This window comes from Agelaius tricolor, unplaced genomic scaffold, assembly GCF_023055355.1.
Source record: "Agelaius tricolor isolate 1412-34295 unplaced genomic scaffold, bAgeTri1.0.p SCAF_18, whole genome shotgun sequence".
Lineage (NCBI taxonomy): Eukaryota > Metazoa > Chordata > Aves > Passeriformes > Icteridae > Agelaius > Agelaius tricolor.
In genome coordinates this window covers 5,202,266-5,224,549 of record NW_027269278.1, presented here as the reverse complement: position 1 = coordinate 5,224,549, position 22,284 = coordinate 5,202,266, and the positions used below count along the sequence as shown (strand labels likewise).

The 22,284-nt window shown below is 40.4% G+C and overlaps 1 protein-coding gene across 17 annotated transcripts in view; it reads left to right on the top strand.

The window, feature by feature from the left end:
* The window catches only part of TENM2 (teneurin transmembrane protein 2), an 883,055-nt gene that overhangs the window by 706,303 nt on the left and 154,468 nt on the right, over positions 1-22,284 (top strand). For all 17 annotated transcript variants that reach the window (XM_071443114.1, XM_071443122.1, XM_071443121.1 and 14 more), the window contains one exon: positions 12,200-12,438. In XM_071443114.1, coding sequence (XP_071299215.1) covers positions 12,200-12,438 — 239 coding nt within the window. The remainder of the gene's footprint in view (positions 1-12,199; positions 12,439-22,284) is intronic.

Sequence of the window (22,284 nt, the reverse complement as noted above, 5' to 3'; positions counted from 1 at the left end):
CTTGGTTTGCTGGGAGCTGTTTTTGGTGTTCTCTGTGTCAGGGGTGGTTTTTCTGACACAGCATGGGGAGTGAGTGGCATTAGAAGACCCAGCAGTCCCAGTCTGCTTTGCACTGGAAGGTGCACAGTGAATATCGCTGCTCACATCCCATTTTAAAGCCTTTTATTGACTTGGACCTTCCTTGCATACACAACTCTTGCTATTAATACAGCATATTTATATCACAGGCTCAGGGACAACTTAGAATTCATATTGGCTGTGCTGCTGAAAAATTATACATTTTTCCTTTCCTGAAGCAACAAACAGAGGCTCACTTGACATTATGCATTTTGGGAGACTTTGAGAAACAATCCGAGATTCATGACTGACAGTACTATAATTTTAATTTATACCTCATCCAGCATGCAAGTTCATTTTAATCTCTTCTGTACATGTTAACAGCTTGATGCCTGTGGGGCAAACAGCAGCATATAAATGAAAAGGTGCAGCACTTAGGCCTGACAGAGAAATAAATAAATAAATGCCTGACATGCTGCTGGTCTAAATATTCTGGTTTGTTGTCATTTGGGGTATGGAATGTCAAACATATTTAACTTGCACTTTAAATAGCAGAGTTGGCAGAGCTGATCTCTCAGAATTTAAAATTAGCTATTGTGGTGCTGAATCAAGTGCTTGGAAGAGCAGGGTGGTGTTGCTTGCCCGGAGAGTGACAAACACAGGAGCAGGTGGAGGAGCTGGGCTGCTGGGAGCACTGGCTCCTGCCTGGGTTTCAGCTGCTCGCTTGCCACAGCCTCTGGGATGCTGTGTTTGGTTTGCAGCCTCCCAGGGTTTTCAAGGGGCTCTGCTGGGTCACAGCCTGAGGAGCCACATCTTGGGGGTGTTACACCCCCAGCCCAGCCCCTCCAACACTTGATTCAAGACTGTCCCTCTGGTGTGGAGCTCTGGGAGGAGCTGGCGTGGCTGGGCTGGAGCTGGCAACACTGAGGCTGGTGTTACTCAGGGGTTGATCAGTGGTGGGTTGCAGCTCCATGGGGAGGAAAGGAGCCTGTAAGGGGCAGGGAGTCTGTGCCAGTCTGTGCTGGGCTGGGGTGTGCACAGGGGGCTGCCCTCGCTTTGTCCTGCTCTGCTAAAGTGGGAACGTGGCTGCCATGAAGAAGTGGAAAGCGAATTCAGGTTATCTGAAGTCAAGATGGCCAAAAAAGGAAAGGAAGGGATTCTTGCTTACTGAAGGTTTGGAGCTAACTTTGGCCAAATTAAAAAAAAAAAAAAAAAATCCCAAAAACCCTTGACTCTGAACTGCTGCTTTTGTGAGAACCTCTGCTATTTTATAGAACTTAGATTGGACATCCTGAATTTGTTATTTATTGCTAAGAATTACGAGATAGAAGTGTTGGTCCTGTTCAGCCAGACTGGTTCTTGCAGTGTGGTTCATTGCCCAGTGTTAGTACCTACTTTTAATTCTGGTGTAGAGTGGCCATGTTCCTGGTCTGCCTCTTCCCATATGGAATTGTTCTTGGGTACAACAATACCTGAAATGTGTCATTTCTGAAGGCTCAAGACTGTCCCAATTTACCAATCACTTTAGCTGGAGGGAATTCCTTGGGATATTCACAAAAGGACTCTGCCATCATCCTGGCACCCCTGAGCCACAGCAGTGGGCATTTGTCTGGCTGGGTTTTTTTAGTGTCTGATTTTGTACCTATTCCCAGCCAGAGGTGACTGTGAATGCCTTTACTGACTTTGGTTCTTCTCTTTTTTCTCTTATCCTGCAACCTCTGGCAGTGTGTGTGTACATGACAAAGGTTACTTTGTGAATGCTGTTATTTCTGGAGCTTGCAGGATGCCCGACAGTTAATTGGAGCTTTTTGGAAGACAGGTTTGTCACAGGCAAGCATTAAGCTATTAGAAAATGTCCTGGCAGAATTGCTGTCTTCCAAAACTATTCCAGAGCTGCTTCAGGATCGATTTTAGTTCTTCTCTGAAATTACACACCTGACAGGGCTTGATGACAAGTTTCATCATAAGAATATTAACTCAAAAATGACTGAAACTGATGCTTGTGAAGTCATTGAGACTTTCAGAATTAGCCTGTAATTCTTCCCCCTTAAAACTGGTGTTTCATCTACATTGATACCAATAGCTACAAAAAAAAATAAGGTGTATTTTTGGTAACTTTTTACTTCAGCCTTTTTACTTTAAAGCTTTAGCTTGTTGCAGAACACTGACCCCTCTCATTCTGCCTCTTCATAGCGCACAACTCTAATTTTTTTATCTTGTTATCTGTTTATTAATCTCAGTAGAGGAGCGCTCAGGAGGCCAAGCCAGCACTGACAGCACCTGCTTTATCAAGAGAGGGTTTCATAACTCTCAGTTTTCATCTTTCAGTTACCTTCAGTAGATTCGGCTCTCTACTGAAAATGATGTGCAAGTGGTCACGTTACTGATTATGAAACAAAAGGCAGCACCTGAGCTGTCTGAAGGGAATGCTTTGTGTCAGCACGACAAAACTCAGATCACAATTTAGATTCCAGATGTCTCTTTATCTAACAGTACCAAGTGCTGAAATCATTGAATAATACAACACGCGTCTGCATGTTGCTTTTTTTTTTCTGGTAAGAATATTTTAACCTTCCCTTTGTTCCTGTGTTGTCCTAGGCAGTTTGGGCTAAATTCAGACTGTTTGGAGACATCGCATTTTCCAAATATATCCTTTCTCTATCTCTTGTTTCAGTATTGATTGGAGGTTATTAATCACATTTGCTTTATTTTCATTGTGGGAAGCTTTTACTGCTTGCACATATTTTAATGTGGCCTGTTCAGGCAACTGTGCCCAAATCTTTGTGGATCCTTTGTGGTGCTGTGTTTGTTACATAATTACATTTATCTGTATTGCAGCAGCTCATTGCTTCTAGTGGAGTACTGAGTTTGCAACATGCCTGTGCAGAGTTCCTAATTGTACTTATTTAGAGTTGTAGAATGGTTTGGGTTGGAAAGAGCTTAAGGATCATCATGGGCAAGGCCACCTTCCACTAGTTGAGGTTGCTCAAAGCCCTGGCGAACCTCCCCTGGGACATTTCCAGTGATGTGTGCTTGATTTTAGGGTGGTGTTCCTGGTTCAGGTAAACAAACAGGGGCTGTGCCTTCCCTTTCCTGCTTTATGGCTGCATCAGGCTCCCAGCCTGGCTACATGATCACTCTGTTTTCTTTGAAATAAGGGTCTGTAATGGAAGGGTTGAAATATCTCTAAGTAAGGACACAGTAATGCATGGCTGTAGCATTTTTATGGTGCTATTTTTATGGTTCATTTCTGCAGTATTTAGCTGCTTTACCTTTAGGCTCGGAGCTGCTGTTTAATGCTCTTTAACTTTTATTGTCCTCTTGCAGTGTGTTTCAAAGCATCTCCTCCTCCTCCTAACAAAGTGCTGGTTTCTACCTTCTCCAGTTGAGAGGTGTTCCTTTATTGTTGCTTTAATCATTGCTTCCCAGGGGGATGTGTGATGAAAATACTGCCTTTGAACAGCCCAGGGTGGGTCTCATTCCTGACAGCCAGAGGGGCAGAGCTCTGCTGAAAGCTGGGAATGCTTTGAGGGCACAGGGAGAAAGGCATGGCTTGGCAGGGAGGTTCCTGTGGCTCCTCACACAGCAGGAATCCTCTGGGATGAGAACCCCACATGGGCACTGGGATGACTGGTGAGGGAGGAGAGCAGAGGAGCTGCCATGGATTCATGTTTCACTGAGATTGTCTGATTTATTAATGCCTCTTTCAGTACTTTATATTGATGTATCACTAATAATACTTAATTCAGGAGAAAAAGAAAAAAGGATAGAATTAAATAGAAATTACTCTTATTCTTCAGTTCTCATAATTAGTCTCGTAATTTGAAATATTTTCAGTCCAAATCTTTCAGTTGCAAAGATAATTTTCTACCTATGTCTATAATTTCTTTGTGCTTGCTCAGGAGGATGTGATGCTAGGCTTTAAGGAAGGCTGTAACTTCCTAATGTTTCTTCTGTGTTTCAGGGGAAGGGATGGTGGCCACCCTTCTGGTGATTATGAAATGGGTTTCTTTAGATCTTGTGGGCTGTAGTATAAGACCAATGGTCCAAATATGAGGTTCATGCCAAGATCAGTTTAAAGATTGAGAAATCTAAAAATTTAACCTGAAAAGAATTGCTATGAACCTTTAAAAGAACTCTTCAAAATATTTGCCTTTTCCTGGGGTTCAAGCTGCATTTGTTACTTTGCCAGTCTGATTCCAGCACAGTCACTCAGGTGAGCCTGAGGACAGCAGTGGGAGCATAAAGGATGGAGCAGCAATGTGAGCTGATCCCAGTGTGCACCATGCAGTGCTTGAACTCAAAATCATGGGGTAGCACAGCTGGGAAACATCTGCACCCAGTGCTCCAGCTCAGTGCAGTGCAGGAATGGACACAGTGCACTGGGCCTGGGCACAGCCTGTGGCAGTCAGGGCAAAAAGGCCAAGAACAGGGCACTGAGCAGAGAGATTTAACAGTGGGGGAAAGCAATATTAACTTTGTAAAGAAAGAAATTAAGTATCTGAAATGTCATTAATACCACATTCACATTTTTTACCATCTTGGGGTGTCAAGATCAGCTGCAGAACTTTGAACTGAATATGTAAACTCGAAGTTTCTGAATGTGTTGAAGTTCCAAGCTACAACTGCTCTCTGCAATTGTCTGCCTATTTTCAATGATGTCTCAATATTTTGATATCTTTGTACATGATGCAAAATGTTCTGGAACAGAACAGTGAAACAAAATTTCCTTTCCTTTTGTTAATGTGATTTCCTAGGATATATTTGGCATAACAAACAACTACTTGGAGCAGTGAAATGAGTCCTCACTCTCATTTTGCTTTGTCTTTTGTGACTTTCTCTTACCATTTACTTGCAGCTACAGGTTCATATGCTAGAGCAGGTTCTTCCTCTGAGACTGAAGGCTCAGGCAAGAACTGACTCCTTCATTGTCTTGTTCCTGCAGGGGAAGGTTGCAGAAAGGCTGTGGGGACTTTCCAAATAATTGCAATCTGCATAGATGGATTCTGGGCCTGTCTAAAAATCAAAAGCACTTTAAAGAGTCAAGGAAAGCACAGTCAAAAGAATCCCCAAGGACTTTACACACATTTGAGCCATGTACTTGGAGGATTCCAAAAGCACTGTAAAAAGGTCGTTTTTAGCAGGCTCCTGGAGTATCATTTTCATAACAAATACAGGCATGAGTAGGAGGGAGAAAAGGGGGAAGGGAACACTACAAAAGCAGGATACATAATGATGATTCAGAAAATCGATCTGGATGTACTCCCACTCACGTACACATAAGCTCAGAGAAGTTTTTACTGATTGCAGATAATTGCATGTTTTCATGATCTTGTCATTTGCATTTTTAACTTCTGGGTTGTGCAGAGTGAGCAGGCAATGTGAGTGACTGCACAGGAAGAGACAGGCATGTTTAGGGTCTTTATGAAGAAAAGTCTAGAATTATGTGATTTTAGTTCCTCTTTATTTAAGCTTATGTGTTGACTGATAAATTTCTCTGAGTTTTATTCTTATGTTCTATGACTTACAGAATTGAAGTAGCCCTGTTAGTACTTTTTCTTTTTTTCTTGTTAAGTGAGTAGTTGAATGAAGAGATAGCGGAGAGCTTACATGTATGCTTTTTAAAATAGAAGTGTTTTGAAATTATGTTCATTAATTGATGTAGAAAGTTAAAACTGCATGGACCCATTGAAATGCAAAACACTGTTATCATAATCCTCACCACTGCAATAACAAATGGAGGCATTTTTGCACTTCATTTGGCACTATGCAACAACTACTCAGAACCTATAGCAAAAAAAGACAAAAGGTTTTCTGATGAAGAAGAGAAACTTCCTGTAGCTGAGTTGATTCAGAACTCCTAAATGTTCCTGGATCTGCTGACTGATCCTTCTATAATTTCATGTACATACACATGCAAAGACCCTGATTTTTTGTGTTTGTGTCTGTACTGTGCCTGTTAGTCTTTGCTAGGCATTAACCAGCAGTTTGATTGCTCTGTTCCTGGGGAATAAACACTAGTGCAAGAAGGAGATTGATAATTTTAAAGGGCAAAGCTGGCTATTGAATGAGTAACTCCCACAAAAGCTGAGTAGGATTCAGGCAGACAGGCTGAATGGGTGGGCTCACACCTTTTGCAGAGTACCTGGAATCTTTTTAGACCACAGAGCCACCAGTCAGGAGGGTGATGGGTGCCCCTGGAGCTCCCTGGAGCTGCTGAGCTGCCATGTGCATGTTCCCCTTCTGGATTTTATGCCTTTCCAAGTTGGTGTTCTCCATCTCAAACTCTTGAGCTGCTCGTGATCCCCAGTTCAGCAGTCTATATATTCTGTATAGATCTATCTCTCTATATTTTCCACCTCACCTTTCTCCAGCCTCTCTCACAGCTCAGCAGCCTCTGAGCACCTGGGGCAGGGCTGTGGGGACAATCCAGAGCCAGGGGCACGTGGTGAGAGCCCCCAGAGAACCCTCCAGGGGTCAGCTCACAGTGGGATTAGAAGAGAAGTTTATAGAAGTGGATCCAAGAGGATCTCAGCTTGCAGATGCAGAGCAGGTGTCCTGTGCAGAGGTGCCCACGCCGAGCCATCGCTGCTGCTGTCTCACTGTGCAGGTGTTCTGCCTCTGTGCCTTTGTGAGCAATGCCTGCTTGCTTTTGTTTCACAAAATGACAGATCAAGGTGCCCAAAGGCTGGCACCTGCCTTTCTGTGCACCACCCTGCCCAGCTGTCAGGCAGTGTTCAATTACTGTGCTTCACGTGTCCAGCTGTGCCTTTGGTGCAGGGTGGCAGTGGTGACAGGCCAGCCAGGCTCTCAGCAGCCTCTGTGACACTGCTCTGCTCTCTGCAGTCTTTAGAGCCATTTGCCTGGGGATGTGGAGAGCCCAGCCTGAAGGAATCAGCAAGGGTTTTAAGGAGCTGGAGCTGCTCTGGGGGCTGCTGCAGGGGTCAGGAGGATGCAGTGACACTGAGCTGTTCATCCTGAATTACTCTTCAGTGTAGTAACTTCCTTTTTTTCCTATTACTCTTCCTTAGTTCTGTATCAGTATCTGCAGCAGGCTGAAAATCACTCAAATAGTGTCATGAGGACTGTCCTCTGTTTCCACAGGCATTTATTTGGGTGTGGGGTGCACAACACCCAGGTGTGAAAATGGCCATTGGGTTTATACAGATGTGTATTTAAACAGCTTTCCACTGGAAAAACTGCTTTACTGAGTTTAGCCTGTGGATTTGACATGATTGAGACAGCTTTTGTAACTGTACAATTTAAACACAAATAGATAACACTTGTTAGGCTTTATTGATGGCTTTAGAGTTCTAGGGTAGAAACTTCTGTGCAGTTTTGCCCCATCAGCCCTCAGCTGTGGAAATGTGGCTGATGGTCCCGTGTTTTCTGCAAAAACCTGAGAGAATATACAAATAAATCTCATTTGGGGAAAGACTGAGACACAGGTAACCAAAGCTTGCACTAGTCTACCCCTCAGAGTTCATTTTTTCATAACAGGCATGAGAACAGCTCATGGTTTTCTTCAGGCTTGGTTTCTTTTTGTTTGGAAGTCAGAAATGTTCCATAAAACTTCACTGTCTGAATTTGGCAGCCACTTTGAGGCTTCCACTGACATAAAATGATTCATGGCTACTTTTCTGGGAGACTTTGAAAAGTGCAGAAGGTTTTTTTTTTAATCACAATGAAAGCCAGTATATTATGTTCTATATCCCATTGTTTTCTGCTAAGAATAAATGTCCAATAAAATGATAGACAGATGTGATTTTACCACAGCTTGAAGATATTTTTAAGTCCTAGAACAACTAAATTGAGCTGTTACTATTCTCTTGACCTGTAGCTTTTCTATTTATTAATTACTATTAAAAACCCTGTAAAATATAAAAAAGACAATTTAAGCATTACAATTCTCTGTATGCCTTTTTATTCTTTTTTCCTACAGAATAAGTTTAGGACAGTATGAGGAGGGGAAAAAAAGGCAATTTATGTTAGAAAATGTCTTTTTCTTCCTTTCTATTACAGTTTTTCATCGCAAAACCAATTTTTTTTCCTCCACTCATTCTTGCAGTGTGCTGCCATGACAATCTGTCCAGAAAGGAGGGGGGAAAAGCTGATTGTTCTCTCAAAGAATATGGAAGTTAATACAGTCCCTGTCAGACCACTGTTCCCTGAACACCACAGGTCCTTTTGACCTGTGGGAAAGCACATGCTAGGGAGGGCTCTGAATTAATGAAGGAGGCAAAACAGAGCTTTTGCCATTTGCCATGAGTGCACAGGGCAGTGCTCAAATGTCCCCTGGCAAGCTCAGCTTTCCCAGATGTCACCTTTGGGGTGACCCCACAGCAGCAGTGCTGGAAACAGAGGGGGAGAATCCTGCATCCTGGAGAATCCTGCATCCTGGAGAATCCTGCATCCTGGAGAATCCTGAATCCTGGAGAATCCTGAATCCTGGAGAATCCTGAATCCTGGAGAATCCTGCATCCTGGAGAATCCTGCATCCTGGAGAATCCTGAATCCTGCAGCCAGAGCCTGGGAGAGGAGAGCAGAGCCCAGACTTGAGTTGCAGGGTTAATTTCTCTTCTGTGGGCAGCACCCAAGCTCCTTCCACAGCTTTTCAAGGTCACTGAAATAACAGAATCACTGTAGGCTGGCAAGCATTTTTTGTGAATTTTGCAGTGTGGAATTGTCGTAGTGATCCACAGAAATTAGGGAGACTGGGCTGAGAGTTAGCAAATTTATTCCCATGTTTTCAAAATAGAAAATTAGTCCCAGTCTAATTCAAATTGCTAATGCTGAATTGTGAGGTAGAAAATGTGTTTTTCATAATTTGTTTGATAGGTGAACAGGTAAGACAGAGAATACAATTTTTTAATTCTTATGTGGAGTGTATTTGAAATTAAGTGAACTGGTACAAATCAGATCATTTCTTTTCATAAGCAGACATTGTAAAATGCTCCCAGCCTTGCCACTGTGAGGCTGTAATTAATGTTGATAAATGCTCATGTTCTCTCTGTGCAGCTTCAGCCCACAGACAATTGGTTGTACCAGAGCATGTCAAATCTCACATAAAAATATGGCTATAGATCATTGGGTTTAGGGATAGAGTTGAGACAAGTCAATTTATTTCCATTATTAGCTGAATCTAGTTTTAAAACTCTGGCGGTCCAACTGTTTTGTCCATTATGTTCCCAGTCTTTCTGGTGTGCTTTGCTGTGGTTTAAGGTTCATCTGCTAACCTGGCCCCCAGCTTTGGAATGCACTGCCAGTTTTCCAAAGTGCCCTGGGGACATTTAACACATCTTAGTTAAACATCTTTTTTAACTTTTGAAGGCAGAACTTGTGCACTTTCAGGTGGTGTGATGTCTGATAGCTGCCACTTTGTCAGGTGTCCTCATAATTGAGACAGTGAACATTCATCTTTCAAAATGCCTGGGTAGGGCAAAATGTGACAAAATTCAGGGTTTATCCAATGACATTCTTTCTTTTTTGCTTTGAGAATGACACCTTCTCCTTTTCAGTCGGCTTTTTTTGCTTCTACCAAGTCCTGATTAGTTTTAACAATATCATAGAGATCCTGTTTGCCTGGATAAGTGTTTTGGTTTTCTTTATATACTTTATGTATCTCAAAGTGGATCACAGTGGAGCTGCTTTTTTGTTCTACTTTTTTTGTCTTCTCACATGCAACAGGATGTGATTGACATGTTCTATTAAAGCATATCTGGATATTCATTAATTCAATTTTAATGGGAGCAGAGTTTCATTATATATCTGAGTTTACTTTAACAATGCTTTATATTAAAATTTCTGTTGGTGCTGTAGCTGCCTTCTCAGCTAAAGAGGACATAAAATTCCTGGGTTTAAAGGCATTTCAGATAAAGACACTTCCAAGGACTGTAATTTCGAGTTTGGTTCTGAAAGATCTGCTGTGGGGCAGGGAAAGGGTAAGAACTGTCTGTTATGGACCCTTCTGTGCAAGCCTAAGAGGGTCATTGCTGACCTGAGGATTCAGAGGAGAAGGGGCTGAGGCAGAGGAAGAATGATCCTGGATGAGAGAGGAGCTTTCCTGCCTGCCTTGGTCCCACTGGGTCTCTCTTCCTTCTGGCTCCCCCTGCTCCTCGTGCTCGGTGTCATTTCAGTCCCTGGATCCAACCATGGCAGTGGTCTTGTCCTCCCCACCCTGGAGAGCAGCTAGGAAGGACCAAACCTGCTTCTCTTGACCACTTCATCAGGCTCTACCCAGACAGAAGGAGCAGAAGAGTCAATAGATCTGGTGTGGCACAACCAGCCCCACTACATCATTTTCCCATCAGTTACTTGAATTGTACTGTTGCAAAGTAAAGATTAAAATGAAGGATTCAAGACATCAGACTTCCATTATTTCTTGCTTTCTTTTAGCTGAAAGGTGTTTTTCATAATTTAAAAGGCTGGTAATTTTAAGGGGAAGTCTTTTAGCATTTGCCTTTATTGCTTTTTTCCGTAGATCACCTATGACGTGCACAAAAGGATTCTATCCTCTAACGTCCCTCACTGATAAAGAAAAAAGAAGGGTGGCTTTATTTGTTAAAAAACCCAATATTTCTATGAAGTAGCTTGTTAGAATTAACCTGTTTGAGTTTGATTGCATATCTGAAGTCTTCAAAGCACAAAGAAAGAGTTGTGACAGTGGATAGATACTGCCACTGTTTTTGTGTATTTTCCACAACAAACTAGATTTTGGTCACTGTGGAAAGGGATGTACAAGGCCACTTGAAGTTTAAAAATCAATAGCAAAGGCAATGTCAAAGTGATTTTTCGTGTTCATTAATAGAGTTTATAATTGATTTATTAAAAAAAAAAACCACAAAAACATATTTTCAGAGGTTTTCTTCAAATGGAAATGTTTAATCAGAAATCTGGGGAGCCTAGCCAGCCTTCCTTTTACTGTCTTTTACCTGTATACAAGTTCTGTGCAATCTCTTATGCCCTGGGCTTTATTTCAAAACAAATATTTCAAAAAAATGCCTTTAAAATCACTACTGGTGTTCTGTAGAATAGGTATAAACTAATCTATGCTTGACAGTAGGCACATTCATGATGGTGGGCTGGAAAGCATACTTGGGAAACACATTTCAGCCTCCAACTTCCAAATTGTTGTTGTCAGTGAGTGACATGGATTTTAAAGCTCTAACAGGTGGTTTGAGAGTGACATACTGGATTGTATCTGAATAAAAATGCTCAACATATTTTACATTGGAAGTTAGACCCGGGTTATTTTAGGCTGTGATTTTGATTTTGGAGATTACTGAGTGTCTTCATTCTGTTTGATTCCAAGAAGCACTTGTTTTTCAGAGCTGTGAAGGGAGAGGGTATGGAGCAAGTCTTCAGAGCTCTCTGTCTTAAACCAAGTGACTTTCTGTAAGACCACAGTCTTTATTGTGTGCTTCTCTTTTTATTGATTACTGGGAGCATGTTTGTAGTCAGTTCTTCCTGATTGTGAGAAGTTAATGTAAAGAAATCAGTCTTCCAGTTTGCTTTCTCCATTTCCTCTGTCTGGAATATGTTGACAGCATTTTCTGAGATTAATTTGAGTGTATTCTATTATTTTCTTCCTAACCAATGTATGGGCAGCTGAAATCCTGGTTTTATCTGCTGAGTCATGTGCTGTTGGTAATTGTCTTAGCTGTTCAAACCAAACCCGTGTTCTGTTAAAGCACAAAATCATGGTTAATTCTCATTCTGGCAAGATCATTTCCTACAGGACTATGGGTTTTGCTCAGTATGTTCTTAGTGGTTTTGCTGGGAGCTTTTGCCAAGAGTGTGAATGAGACTTAGAGTGTGGTTTTCTTAAGTCATTTTTTGAGTGGTGGATTCCAGGGGGAACTCCCAGACATGGGTCATGCTGGTGTTTTAGCTGGTATGTGGTCAAGTGGCATCTAATTACAGAAAAGATGAAGAAAGATATCCTGACACTGTATTTCAGTGCCAGTTGTTAAGATCTGGTAGCAAAAAAAAGGAGAATTTTCATTTCTCTGTTTCTTTTACAAAATCCTTTTTGGTTGAATTTACCAGGCTGTGACAGCTGGAATGGTACAGGAGTAGGAGATGTTCTCTCTTAACTACAGGACTTGCCATTTTCAACTCTGTTCCATTTTATGTTTTTCAGGCATTTCTTGTTTAAGACATCTTCTGGAACTACTCCACTGTTCAGTAGTTCTTCCCCTGGTTACCCGCTGACCTCAGGAACAGTTTACACTCCACCTCCCAGGCTGTTACCTAGAAATACATTCTCCAGGAATGCATTCAAGCTGAAAAAGCCCTCCAAGTACTGTAGCTGGAAATGTGCTGCTTTGTCTGCAATTGCTGCTGCAGTCCTGCTTGCCATCTTGCTAGCATATTTCATAGGTAAGGCTGTGTTTCCTCTCTCCAATCACATGGCTGTGTCACAAAATGAAAGTTCAGCAGATGAAAGGATGCTCAACGTGTTTCAAAAATGTGTGCTCGCAGTGAGCAAAGAATATTATTATTCCTTATACTGATTAATGAGGAAAAATCACATGTTCCAGTCACGTTCACTGTTGTAAGAGCAGTGGAAGCAAGAAATTGATTCAGGATTCTCAATGTGCAGTGTTAACTTTAGGTGTCAGATATGCACATCTCAGAAATGGTCCAAACAGAGGGATTTAATGACTTTTTGATGTAGTGCCATATGTTTAAAAAGTATTTAGAAAAAAAAAAAGTGATAGGTGGTGAATTCATATAAGTAACAGAAGCCAGTGGCATTTGAATTCAAATATTACCATCACATTCTGCCTTTAGATTAAAAAAACCAAAATTGTTTTGATTACTAGTTCTCGGTCTATATTGGTCTGTGTGCCTAAATCCTGGTGGTGTTACATTTGAATCATTAGGTGGTTCCATTTTGCATGCAGTCCTTTTCCATATTCCACTCATCCTTAGCATTTTGTAAGGAAAAATATAGAAACCTGAATGTTGTGTTTATTTCCCGTGATTCATAGGTTCATAGTGACCACACTGTGTTCTAATCCTTTCTGTGGGTTTTTGAGATGTTTTTAACATGCTGCTGAGATTTTGTCTCTCTTAATTAAATTAACTTCATTAATTTCTGACTTCCTCCCCCTCCCTTGGTCTCTCTCATTCTGTGTTGTTGTAGAGGTCTTTTTTTAGGTGTCTGTACAAACTACCAGTGTATTTTGTACCTTTTAAAGTGCCTTTAACAATATGCTGATGACAGTGAAGTGCTGCACACTCTTTAGGCTCTGTGAGTAAATGGCAGAATTATGGCAGCTTGACAATATTTTCTGTTAATACTTTCCAGACCTATTCTTTGTGGGATTTATTTCCTCTCTGAAACTATTCTCACATATAGCACTCAAAAGATCTATATAAAGATGTGCTGAATTTTCTCTCTTTTTTCTTTTTTTTTTTTTGATCCTATATAACCTGACTCTTCAGGATAGACACCATTTTCTAAGAAAACCCCATTTTTCATACTAATGAGCTTCCATATATGATTAATTTATACAATAGTAGGAGAGAACTGTCTGCCCATCCCTGCTGTCTGTTTAGTCCAGACCTACATCCCAGCACACTGAGTACTACAGATCTACCCATCTTTCTGTATTTCCCCTGTAGAAAGCCTCAGAAGAATAACAAGCTTAGTTTGGTGTATAAATGAAAAGATTGGAAAGCACATAATTCATTGAAGTTGACAGTTATCATACAGCAGCTCCCTGTTAGAGTGATTATGCACATGGGAAATGATATACTGCAAGTTGAACATTTTAATCATGTGCATAACTTTGAAGTGATGGATTATGAAATGTGGTTTTTCCTTGGTATTTAGGTTGCTGTAATCTTAAGCAGAGCTTTGCAACGTGGTTATTGCTTTTTACACTTCCATTTTTAAGACAAGAGAGAATGTAAGGCAATGTATTGACTCTTAATAATTGATGAATGATCTATCATTTCAAGTAACGACATAACTGATCCATTTTGACAGAAGTTTTTGAGGTCTTCTTTCCAGCTGAAAGAATGATGAGCACAATAGAGCTGGTAGTGAACACAACAAAGCAGGGTTTAGGAGAGAGTGTTAGCTCAAGGTTTAAATAATGAGAAGTTACCTGACAAGCTTCGTCCCATACATAGGAAAGAATAAGTACATGTCACAACCAGAAAATAGCTGAAATTAATCCTATGAATAAACTTGATAGATCCACTTTGATCATCATTTAAAGTGATGGAAGAGAGAGAAAAGAAAAAACAAAAAAGCAGTGATGTAGCCTTAGATGCACGAGAAGAAAAGAAAGGTAAAAGTGAAGTGCTTTTGGTAGGCCATTTATTAAATTAATTCCTTCACTCTCAGCAGAAAATCATACAATTCATTGCACATGACAAAGAGCAGGAGTAAGACCATCAGCTATAAACTAACCCTTGCTGTCCTCCAAGAGTGTGACTTAGGGTGCTAAATCATCTCCTGATTTGAAAAAAGGAAAGGCTTTGAAGGTGCTGCTATTGTATTTCTGCCTTACACGTCCACAAAGAAAATTTCTTGCTCTCTACCATAGCAGAGCTTCCATCAGTGGGGTTACATTAACTAAAAGTAAGAGTTATGGAAAAATTCATCCAAATTTGCAGCCAATGGTTCTGCTCCTTAGGTTTGTCAGGGTATCTGTGGGAATGTGACTGGGTCAGTGCTGGTCCAGACTCTTGTAGGACCAAATGCAGAAGGCAGTGATGGCAAATATGGGGTAAATTATATTCAAAGAGTACTTTGAAGTTCTTATACTCCTCAGGATTTCTAAATGAATTGTCTTATCATAAAAGAGATGGGAGAATTGATATAGGTGGGTCATTGAAAAAATGATGTACATGGGTTTAAACATGGGGCTTTGAGATTACAAAAGATTATGGCTGGCATGAAAAAAAATTATAATGAGGGTGATTTAAAGAGAGAAGCAACAAAAAAAAAATCATGACTGATGGAAAAGAAAAAATATTTTTAAAATTATTAGGCATTCCTATTGCCTTTCCTCCAACACACAACTAAAAATACAATGAATGAAATGAAAAGGCTGCGTGTTTAATGCTCTAAAAATAAATTCATAGTGCATAAATAACCTTTGGAACTTTTTGCCACACTACATAATTGATGTTAAATAAAGATACTGCTGAGATTTTAAGTTAAACATTTGTCAAAATAATGGCAATATGCCTTGTTAGAAGGTAACTTAAGGTTTTATTTTCTCTTTTAAAATACATATAGATTGATGGTTTATATCATAGTATGTCAAAGTCTGGCTATTTAGATAGACTCTTCCTTTTTAGGCCAGTCAGTACCACTGTTATCTGAAATTTTCTAAATCTTCCTCTGCAAATTACCCTGACTGATGTCTGGGAGAAAATTCTGGAGGTCTGCAGTGGTGCAGTGTGCTAGGGCACCCATTTGTGCAGAATAGATTGGGTTCTGTGTGCAGACATTTTCCCTCTCAGACAAACTGTTCTGTGTCTGAATTCCTTGACACTGGCAGGGTTTCTGCAGAAACTTTAACACAGATCAAATTCACCAGGTTGGAAATAAATCAGGTGACTTTTGGTCTTGTTAAAGGACTAGACAGAAAAAAAAAGTGTAGATGGGGTGTGTGAAAGAGCACTTAAAGATTTTTCTATGGGCAATTGTTGTACTATTTTTAATAGGAGAGAATAGGGAAAAAGTCACTTCAATTAACTTTTCCATTACATGGCATACAGAGGGCTGGCTGCACATTTAAAGCCAAGTTTGTCACTGCTCCCTGTTTCATCAATAGCCAGATGTGAGCAAAATTCAGAATATCAGTTGCTAGTATTGCACAACCTTCTGGTAAACTCCAGCATGCAGAATGGAAATGAAATTGTCCCAAGTCCTCTCTGAGTCTCCTGTGCCATTTCCCAGAGCCCAGGAGTTATTCCTATTATCCAGGGGTGACATATGAAGAATGTAGAACCAGCCATTCAAATTAGGACATGCTGGAGATATTGGGCTGGTGGTAAAACCCAGTTACAAGAAAGTAATTTATAAAGTGTCAAAAGGAAAGCATATACCACACATATTGTCTTTGTCAGAGTGTTCACTTCAGAGGTTAAGGGAGTGATGAAAGCATTTGTCATGTTAAATTAGTTTTTAGCTCTTTTGATTCATGCCAAAGTTGGAGGAGAAAAATATAAAAAAGAAGAAAGAAGGAGCGTAAAAAGAGTCACCTTGGATTTTTCACAAAGTAATTGCTGCCAAACATAAATACCACATTTTTGTAAGCCCCTATGCTGCTCTGATTTCTGCCAATCTATCTTTGAGCATCAAAGAACATCTGACCATCAACATGTCAGTACATTAAAAATATGGTAATTTAAATATTTAGACTTTCCTGGAGGGAAAAAAACCAAAACCCTGGACTGTTATTTCCTGTGGAAATTAAAATCTGTGATGGGTTTAAAGATGCTTCACTTGAAAATAGTGTCCTGATACTCACACTGAAACTTAGAGATATTGATGCTATTTTTATCTGCTGTCATATGCAAGAAGATATGAGAAAAATTAAAGAAAAATGACATAGACCATGAGAGCAGCATGCTTGCACCACACCTTCAGTGCCTATGTTGCACATGAAAGTATTATTAGTCATTTATTCCTCACTGTTATTTGACCTTAAAGACACATGAGGTTTAAGATAAATTTCAGGTTTCTGCATAAACTTGAAATAATATATTCACTTCAGTGCCACAGAAAGGACTGAATTGCCAAAGGGTCTGGCAGTTAATTAAGCAAATGAAAATGTCCTTCTTTTAGAGTTTGAAATAAGAACCTGAAAAATAGTTATTCTGAGACTGTAAGATATATGGTTAATTTATGTCGTTTTTCCACTTGTACCACAGAAGTTTTCCTTTGTTTGTGTGAGAGTCAGACAAAAAAATCTAGGAGGATTTCTGACTTGGAAGTACAAGTCACATCTTTGCCTCAACTATCTGTACATGATACAGTTTACATAAAATTTTATCCTTCAGGTGTTGATATCAACTTATTTTATTCCCACAAATTAGTCAGTATTTTTGCCAATGTAGGTGCTTGGATGAATTTTGTTGTTCACTCATGTTTGTAAGTTCTTCCATTCCTAAGCCAGGTTGTCTTTTTTACTCTGATTCCATAGATGAGGATTCATCAAAATAAGTTCCTGAAGTGCCTGTCTAATGTAACCATTGATTTTTTTTTTCTCTCTCTCTCTCTGAGTTGTACTTTACAAACAGGAGCTTCCATTTCATTTGATTTTTTTATCTTGCATTTGTTTATTACTTGTGCAGTCAGAAAACTACAGCCTTTGTCTTGTCCAGACTTCACTGAAATCAAATTTGCTAGACATTTTGGAAAGCAAGACTGAAAAAGGGAAAATCATGCATGGCTGGAACCTCTGAGAGGCAGAGGGCATCTGGCTGCCAATCACTGCAATCAGATTCACTTGAAATCAATGCAAACCCAGGGAATGCTGCATCTTGCAAGATTAGCTGATGACAGAAGGTTCTGTTCTTAAATTTGCATTAAAAATAGGTGTCAGTTAGGGGCAATAATTAAATTTTAGAATATGCCTGTCATATTTTAAATGTCACACATTCAGTGATTCTTATTGACTGCTTTCAGTCAATCTGAGTGAGAAAAGCGTGGTAGTAGCTCAATGAGCTTGTCTGATGCTACCTCTGAGGAGTTTTGGGAAAAACAATCTGGCTTCATTCCATAAAAAACTAGGTGCCAGGATTGGGAATTTTGGTGCCTGTGTCCAGGAAATTCAGATGTGGCTTTTTAGCCTAGCAGGTGTCCCTTCCCTGCTCCACAGTCCAAAGGTGTGAGATTCATTATGTTACCAGGACAGTTCTCCTGGAGACAAGCTGCTCCAGCTGCACTGTGTGCTTCATGCTACAAAAAGGGCACTCTGACATGAAATTCCTTGGGTATGGTTTTCCTGGGCTTGTCCTGAGTCAAAAGGCAAAGCTTGATCTGCAGATCTGTTCCAGGAAAAGCCAAAGTACTCCTGTTTTGCCTAGCAAAGGTTTGGGGAGAAGGAGAGGAGGAGGATTTCAGTGTGGAGGGGCAGGCTCACAGCCTGGGCAGCTCTGTCTGTGGGACATGTTCATATCATGAAACTCAGCAATGCAAACTGGAGTGAGCCCAATGTTCCCATGACTCCCAAAGTGCTGCCATGTGCTCAGCTTAGCTCCTGCACTTGAAAACCTTTCTTGCTCAGCTACCAGGCTGAGCACACTCTGAAGCCTTGGCAGGAGACAGGGGACAGAGAGGATCACAGAATGTTTTCTTCCATGTGTCACTGGAGTTGTGTTTTCAGGGCACGTTTTGGGTTGTTAATGCAAATTGCACAGCACAATCTAGGATGGGTCTGAGGAAATGTGTTTTCACACATGCTGGTAGTGCTCCCCAGGAGCTGTTAAAGTATATTGCTTTCAACTTGAGTAAAGAAACACAACTGCCTGGCCAGTGCTCACTGTCCTGGCTGCTCAAAACATCTGCTTGGCCAAGGTTAGTGCCAAGGAAATGAGCACTGTGATGTGACAGGACAGAAATGGCCAACCCAGATATTACAGAGATGCTGTTTACAATTAGTAATTTATTAGTACAGTCATTATTTATATGACAGAAACTTTGGGGTTTTTAATCATAGCTGCAAGAATGGCTTCCTCAGAGGTGCTTTCTCTTTTGTCTCAGTTGTGAAGGACAGGTTGTACTTCACATGCCCTTGCCATCCTCCCATGCACAATCTAGAAAATACGCTGGATTTCATGATGGCTGTGTGACAGAGCCTATTCTCACTGTCATCAGTGCAAATACCTAATACTATGAATGTTTTAGTGGTCTAGGATTTAATCCCAGAACACAGCTTTGTCAGGGCAAAGATACAGCAGAGATAAGTAGATGCAGAATGAGAGTTGCAGGAAGCCAGGGGGGGAAATGATGAAAAAACGTTGAGATATTTTAGTGAGACATGCTTTATAACCCAGCCCAGCAAACTGAGCTGAGGCCATTTTTCAGGGAAAGGGTAAGCATAAGGGATATTGAAGATTAAATAATGCCAAGTCAGAGATACCTATCAAATAAACCTGTGGTCATTCTCTCTGAAAAGTCAATGTTCAATACCAGGGTAAAATGTCTCATTTCTTCCTAGGGAAGCATTGCTCTCTTAGCAGTTATTTAGATTGAGATCACCAGTTGATCATTTATAGATTCATTTATATTGATTATTTGTTGCTGTGTTTCTTTGTTGACTCACTGTGTTGTTTTGCACTCAGTGAGCTTATGGATTTTATTTATTTAAGTATAGCAGTACATATTTGCCTTTAGGAATAGAATTATTGCTCTGTGGGCTCATAGAGTCTTGAAAGATTTGACATGGATTTTCTAAGTGTGGCTAATGTAGCTCTTAAAGCAGCATTATGAATGCCATGAAGAAAAAAACCCCACAAACAAAAAATACTTAAGGGTACTATAAAGACAAGAGAATACTCAAAGAATATTCAAAGAACTTGAAGGAAGATAAAATAAAGAATTGGAATGAAATTCAGTTTGTGAAAATAAGAAGACATGGTAACAGAGTAGGGAACTTATGGAGCAAAAGAAGTTGAACAAATTGGAAGAGAAATGACATATCACAGAAAACTTTACTCATTGAGTAAAGCTTGAGCACAGTGATTTAAAAGCTGTTTGAGAAACAGTTTCCAGGTTTATTTCAGTTTTTGCTTATTCGGGGTTTAATTTTATGTAGTGTTGCATCAGCCTTTGACCTGCCTTCTCATGTCACTGCCCAGATCCCAGCCATCATATATATTCTGTATGTCCAGAAATAAAGTCATTGACTTGCCAAGGTCAGACAGTTTGAACAGCTAATACACCAAATTGGTGCGATGCTGTGCCTTGTTATTCATTCCTTACAAGATAGCCTTGGAGCTATAAACAGGAAAAATGACATCCTCTGTGACAACCTGCCTGACCCCCAGGACAAATTTTGCACTCCAGATTTGGGTTTGCAAGGTTATAGGATGATTTGTGTTGGAAGGGACCTCTGGATGTCTCTTCTGCTCCAAATGGGTCATCTCTTATGTCCTCTCTGCTCCTGAAGACCCCCAAGGACAGAGACTGTGTGTGGCTTGATCTTCTTCATGACCTGGAGGTTCCAACAGGCTGTTTTGAATGGGTAGAGGCAGGCCAAAAATCATTTTATTTAATTATTTTATTTATTAGAGCAGTGTGCATAGGAAGGACAGGCTCTCTTTTGGACTGGTGGATGTATTCTTTATAGTCAGCAAACTCTCTCTGAATTTCTCATAATCATTTCTGACATCAGAAGCTTGGATTACAATGCCAAAGTGAAGAATGTAGTTGGTTAGAAAAATCATGTTTTGACTTGTATGTTGAGCAGATTTGATAATGAGAGAATCATTATTGAACCCCACTGTGTGATTATAAAACACTCTTAATGTCTTTATCTTGGCTATTACTAAATAATTACTAGGAAAGGCAAGCATTTGTATTAATGCAGCTCCTGAATGGAAAAGGAATTTCATTCTCTAATGTTGATCTAACAGAACCTTACCTAAAACTGTAAATATGCTCTAGGTTTAGTTTGTTTTCTTCTCTGGGGTGTCCAGATTTATCCCTCTGTGTCATATTTAATTTTTAAAATGTACTATACATAATGCATAACAGTGCTGCAGTTAATTGCATTCCAAGCTTTATTTTAATTTGCTGGTTGGTTGATCAGCTGATTTCCTCCAACATTTTTCTTACTAAACACTTTCTGAGAAAAGCACAGAATAGAAAATGTTTTCCCATGCTGCTGCCAGCCAGTGTGGCAGAGCAGGTTCCCCACGTGCTGGATAACAAGGTGTGTCTGTGGCACTCACTTGCCTTGCAGGAGCCAGCCTGGAGTAGCCAAGACTCTTGGAAAGGTCAGACAGTCCATAGATGCTGCTCATCCCTGCATGTTAACAGCTCTTTTGTTTAAATTCGGGTGTAGTGCACCATCCCTGCAGCTCTCTTTTGTAGTTTCTGTGTATTTGCATCTTCTTCCAATTCACTTATTTCTCCTGCAAGAGGCTTCCACATTCTGCAAGGTGCAGGTGGCTGCAGGTCTCTAATCAAGGAGGAATGAGCTGGGGGTGCAGGGGCTGCTCAGAGGGCCCCATCCATGCTGGCTGCAGCAGTGCCAGGGACCCACTGCTGCTGCTCAGGATCCCAGCTTCACACAAAAAACTGACTTACAGTTGTGCAGTTGTACTCACAGCACCTCCAAAACCATCAAGAGATTTCATTTCTCAATTTGGATCTTTATTGCTACAAGTTCCTAAATGTGGAAGCCATGAAACCCATCTGTAATTCCAGGGGAGCCAGTGCAATCCAAGGCAGGTGGGTTCTCAACAACCTCAGGTTCTGCTCCTCACAGTTGGCATTGGAGTTGTAAGGGTAATATTTTCTTTTGCAGAAGGAAGAGACTCCTTCTGTCAGACTGTACTGTCACTAGAGGATTTCTGTGTTCAGTTATTAAAAGCTTTAAAAGAGAGGTAAATAGTGCTTGATATGCTGAGAAAATTAATGAATGCTAGGAAAATGTCAGAAGTACACAGTGAGTATCCCAAGGTAATATAAGAGTAGATATGAACTTGTGACATTTTTGCTGGTCTGTGGAAAATGCAAAAGGACCTTAGACTGAAAGAGAAGTGAAGCAATTTCACAGCAGGCACACTAAAATTACCAGAGCTGGGAAATGGAGCACCAAAGCCCTGCATAGCTCATGGTGATGGGTTACTGTGCCTTTAGCATCCAAGCCTTTTCCAAGGAGAGACCTGTGCCTGTTGGTAACAATGTGGTGCAGGGATGGGACCTGAAAATAGAGAATCCTGTTAAAACTGGCCACAAGGTAGCAGAGGGCAGCAAGAGGAAAGAGATGCAATTTAGGTTCATCTGATTTATTAAGCCAAAAATTTATTTTACCTGTTGTTTCTTTCTTCATACATATCCCCCTTTTACATCATGCAAATCTATTAATCACTGAAATGCAAAACTCCAGCCACATGAGAAAAGAGAGACCATAATAAAGTCTGTTCATTAAGAAAAACTCAGGGATCTGATTAGTCTTACTCTTGCAGGGGTAGTTTGACTTTTTTTAAAAAAACATTTTAATGTAGCTTTAACTGTTAGCA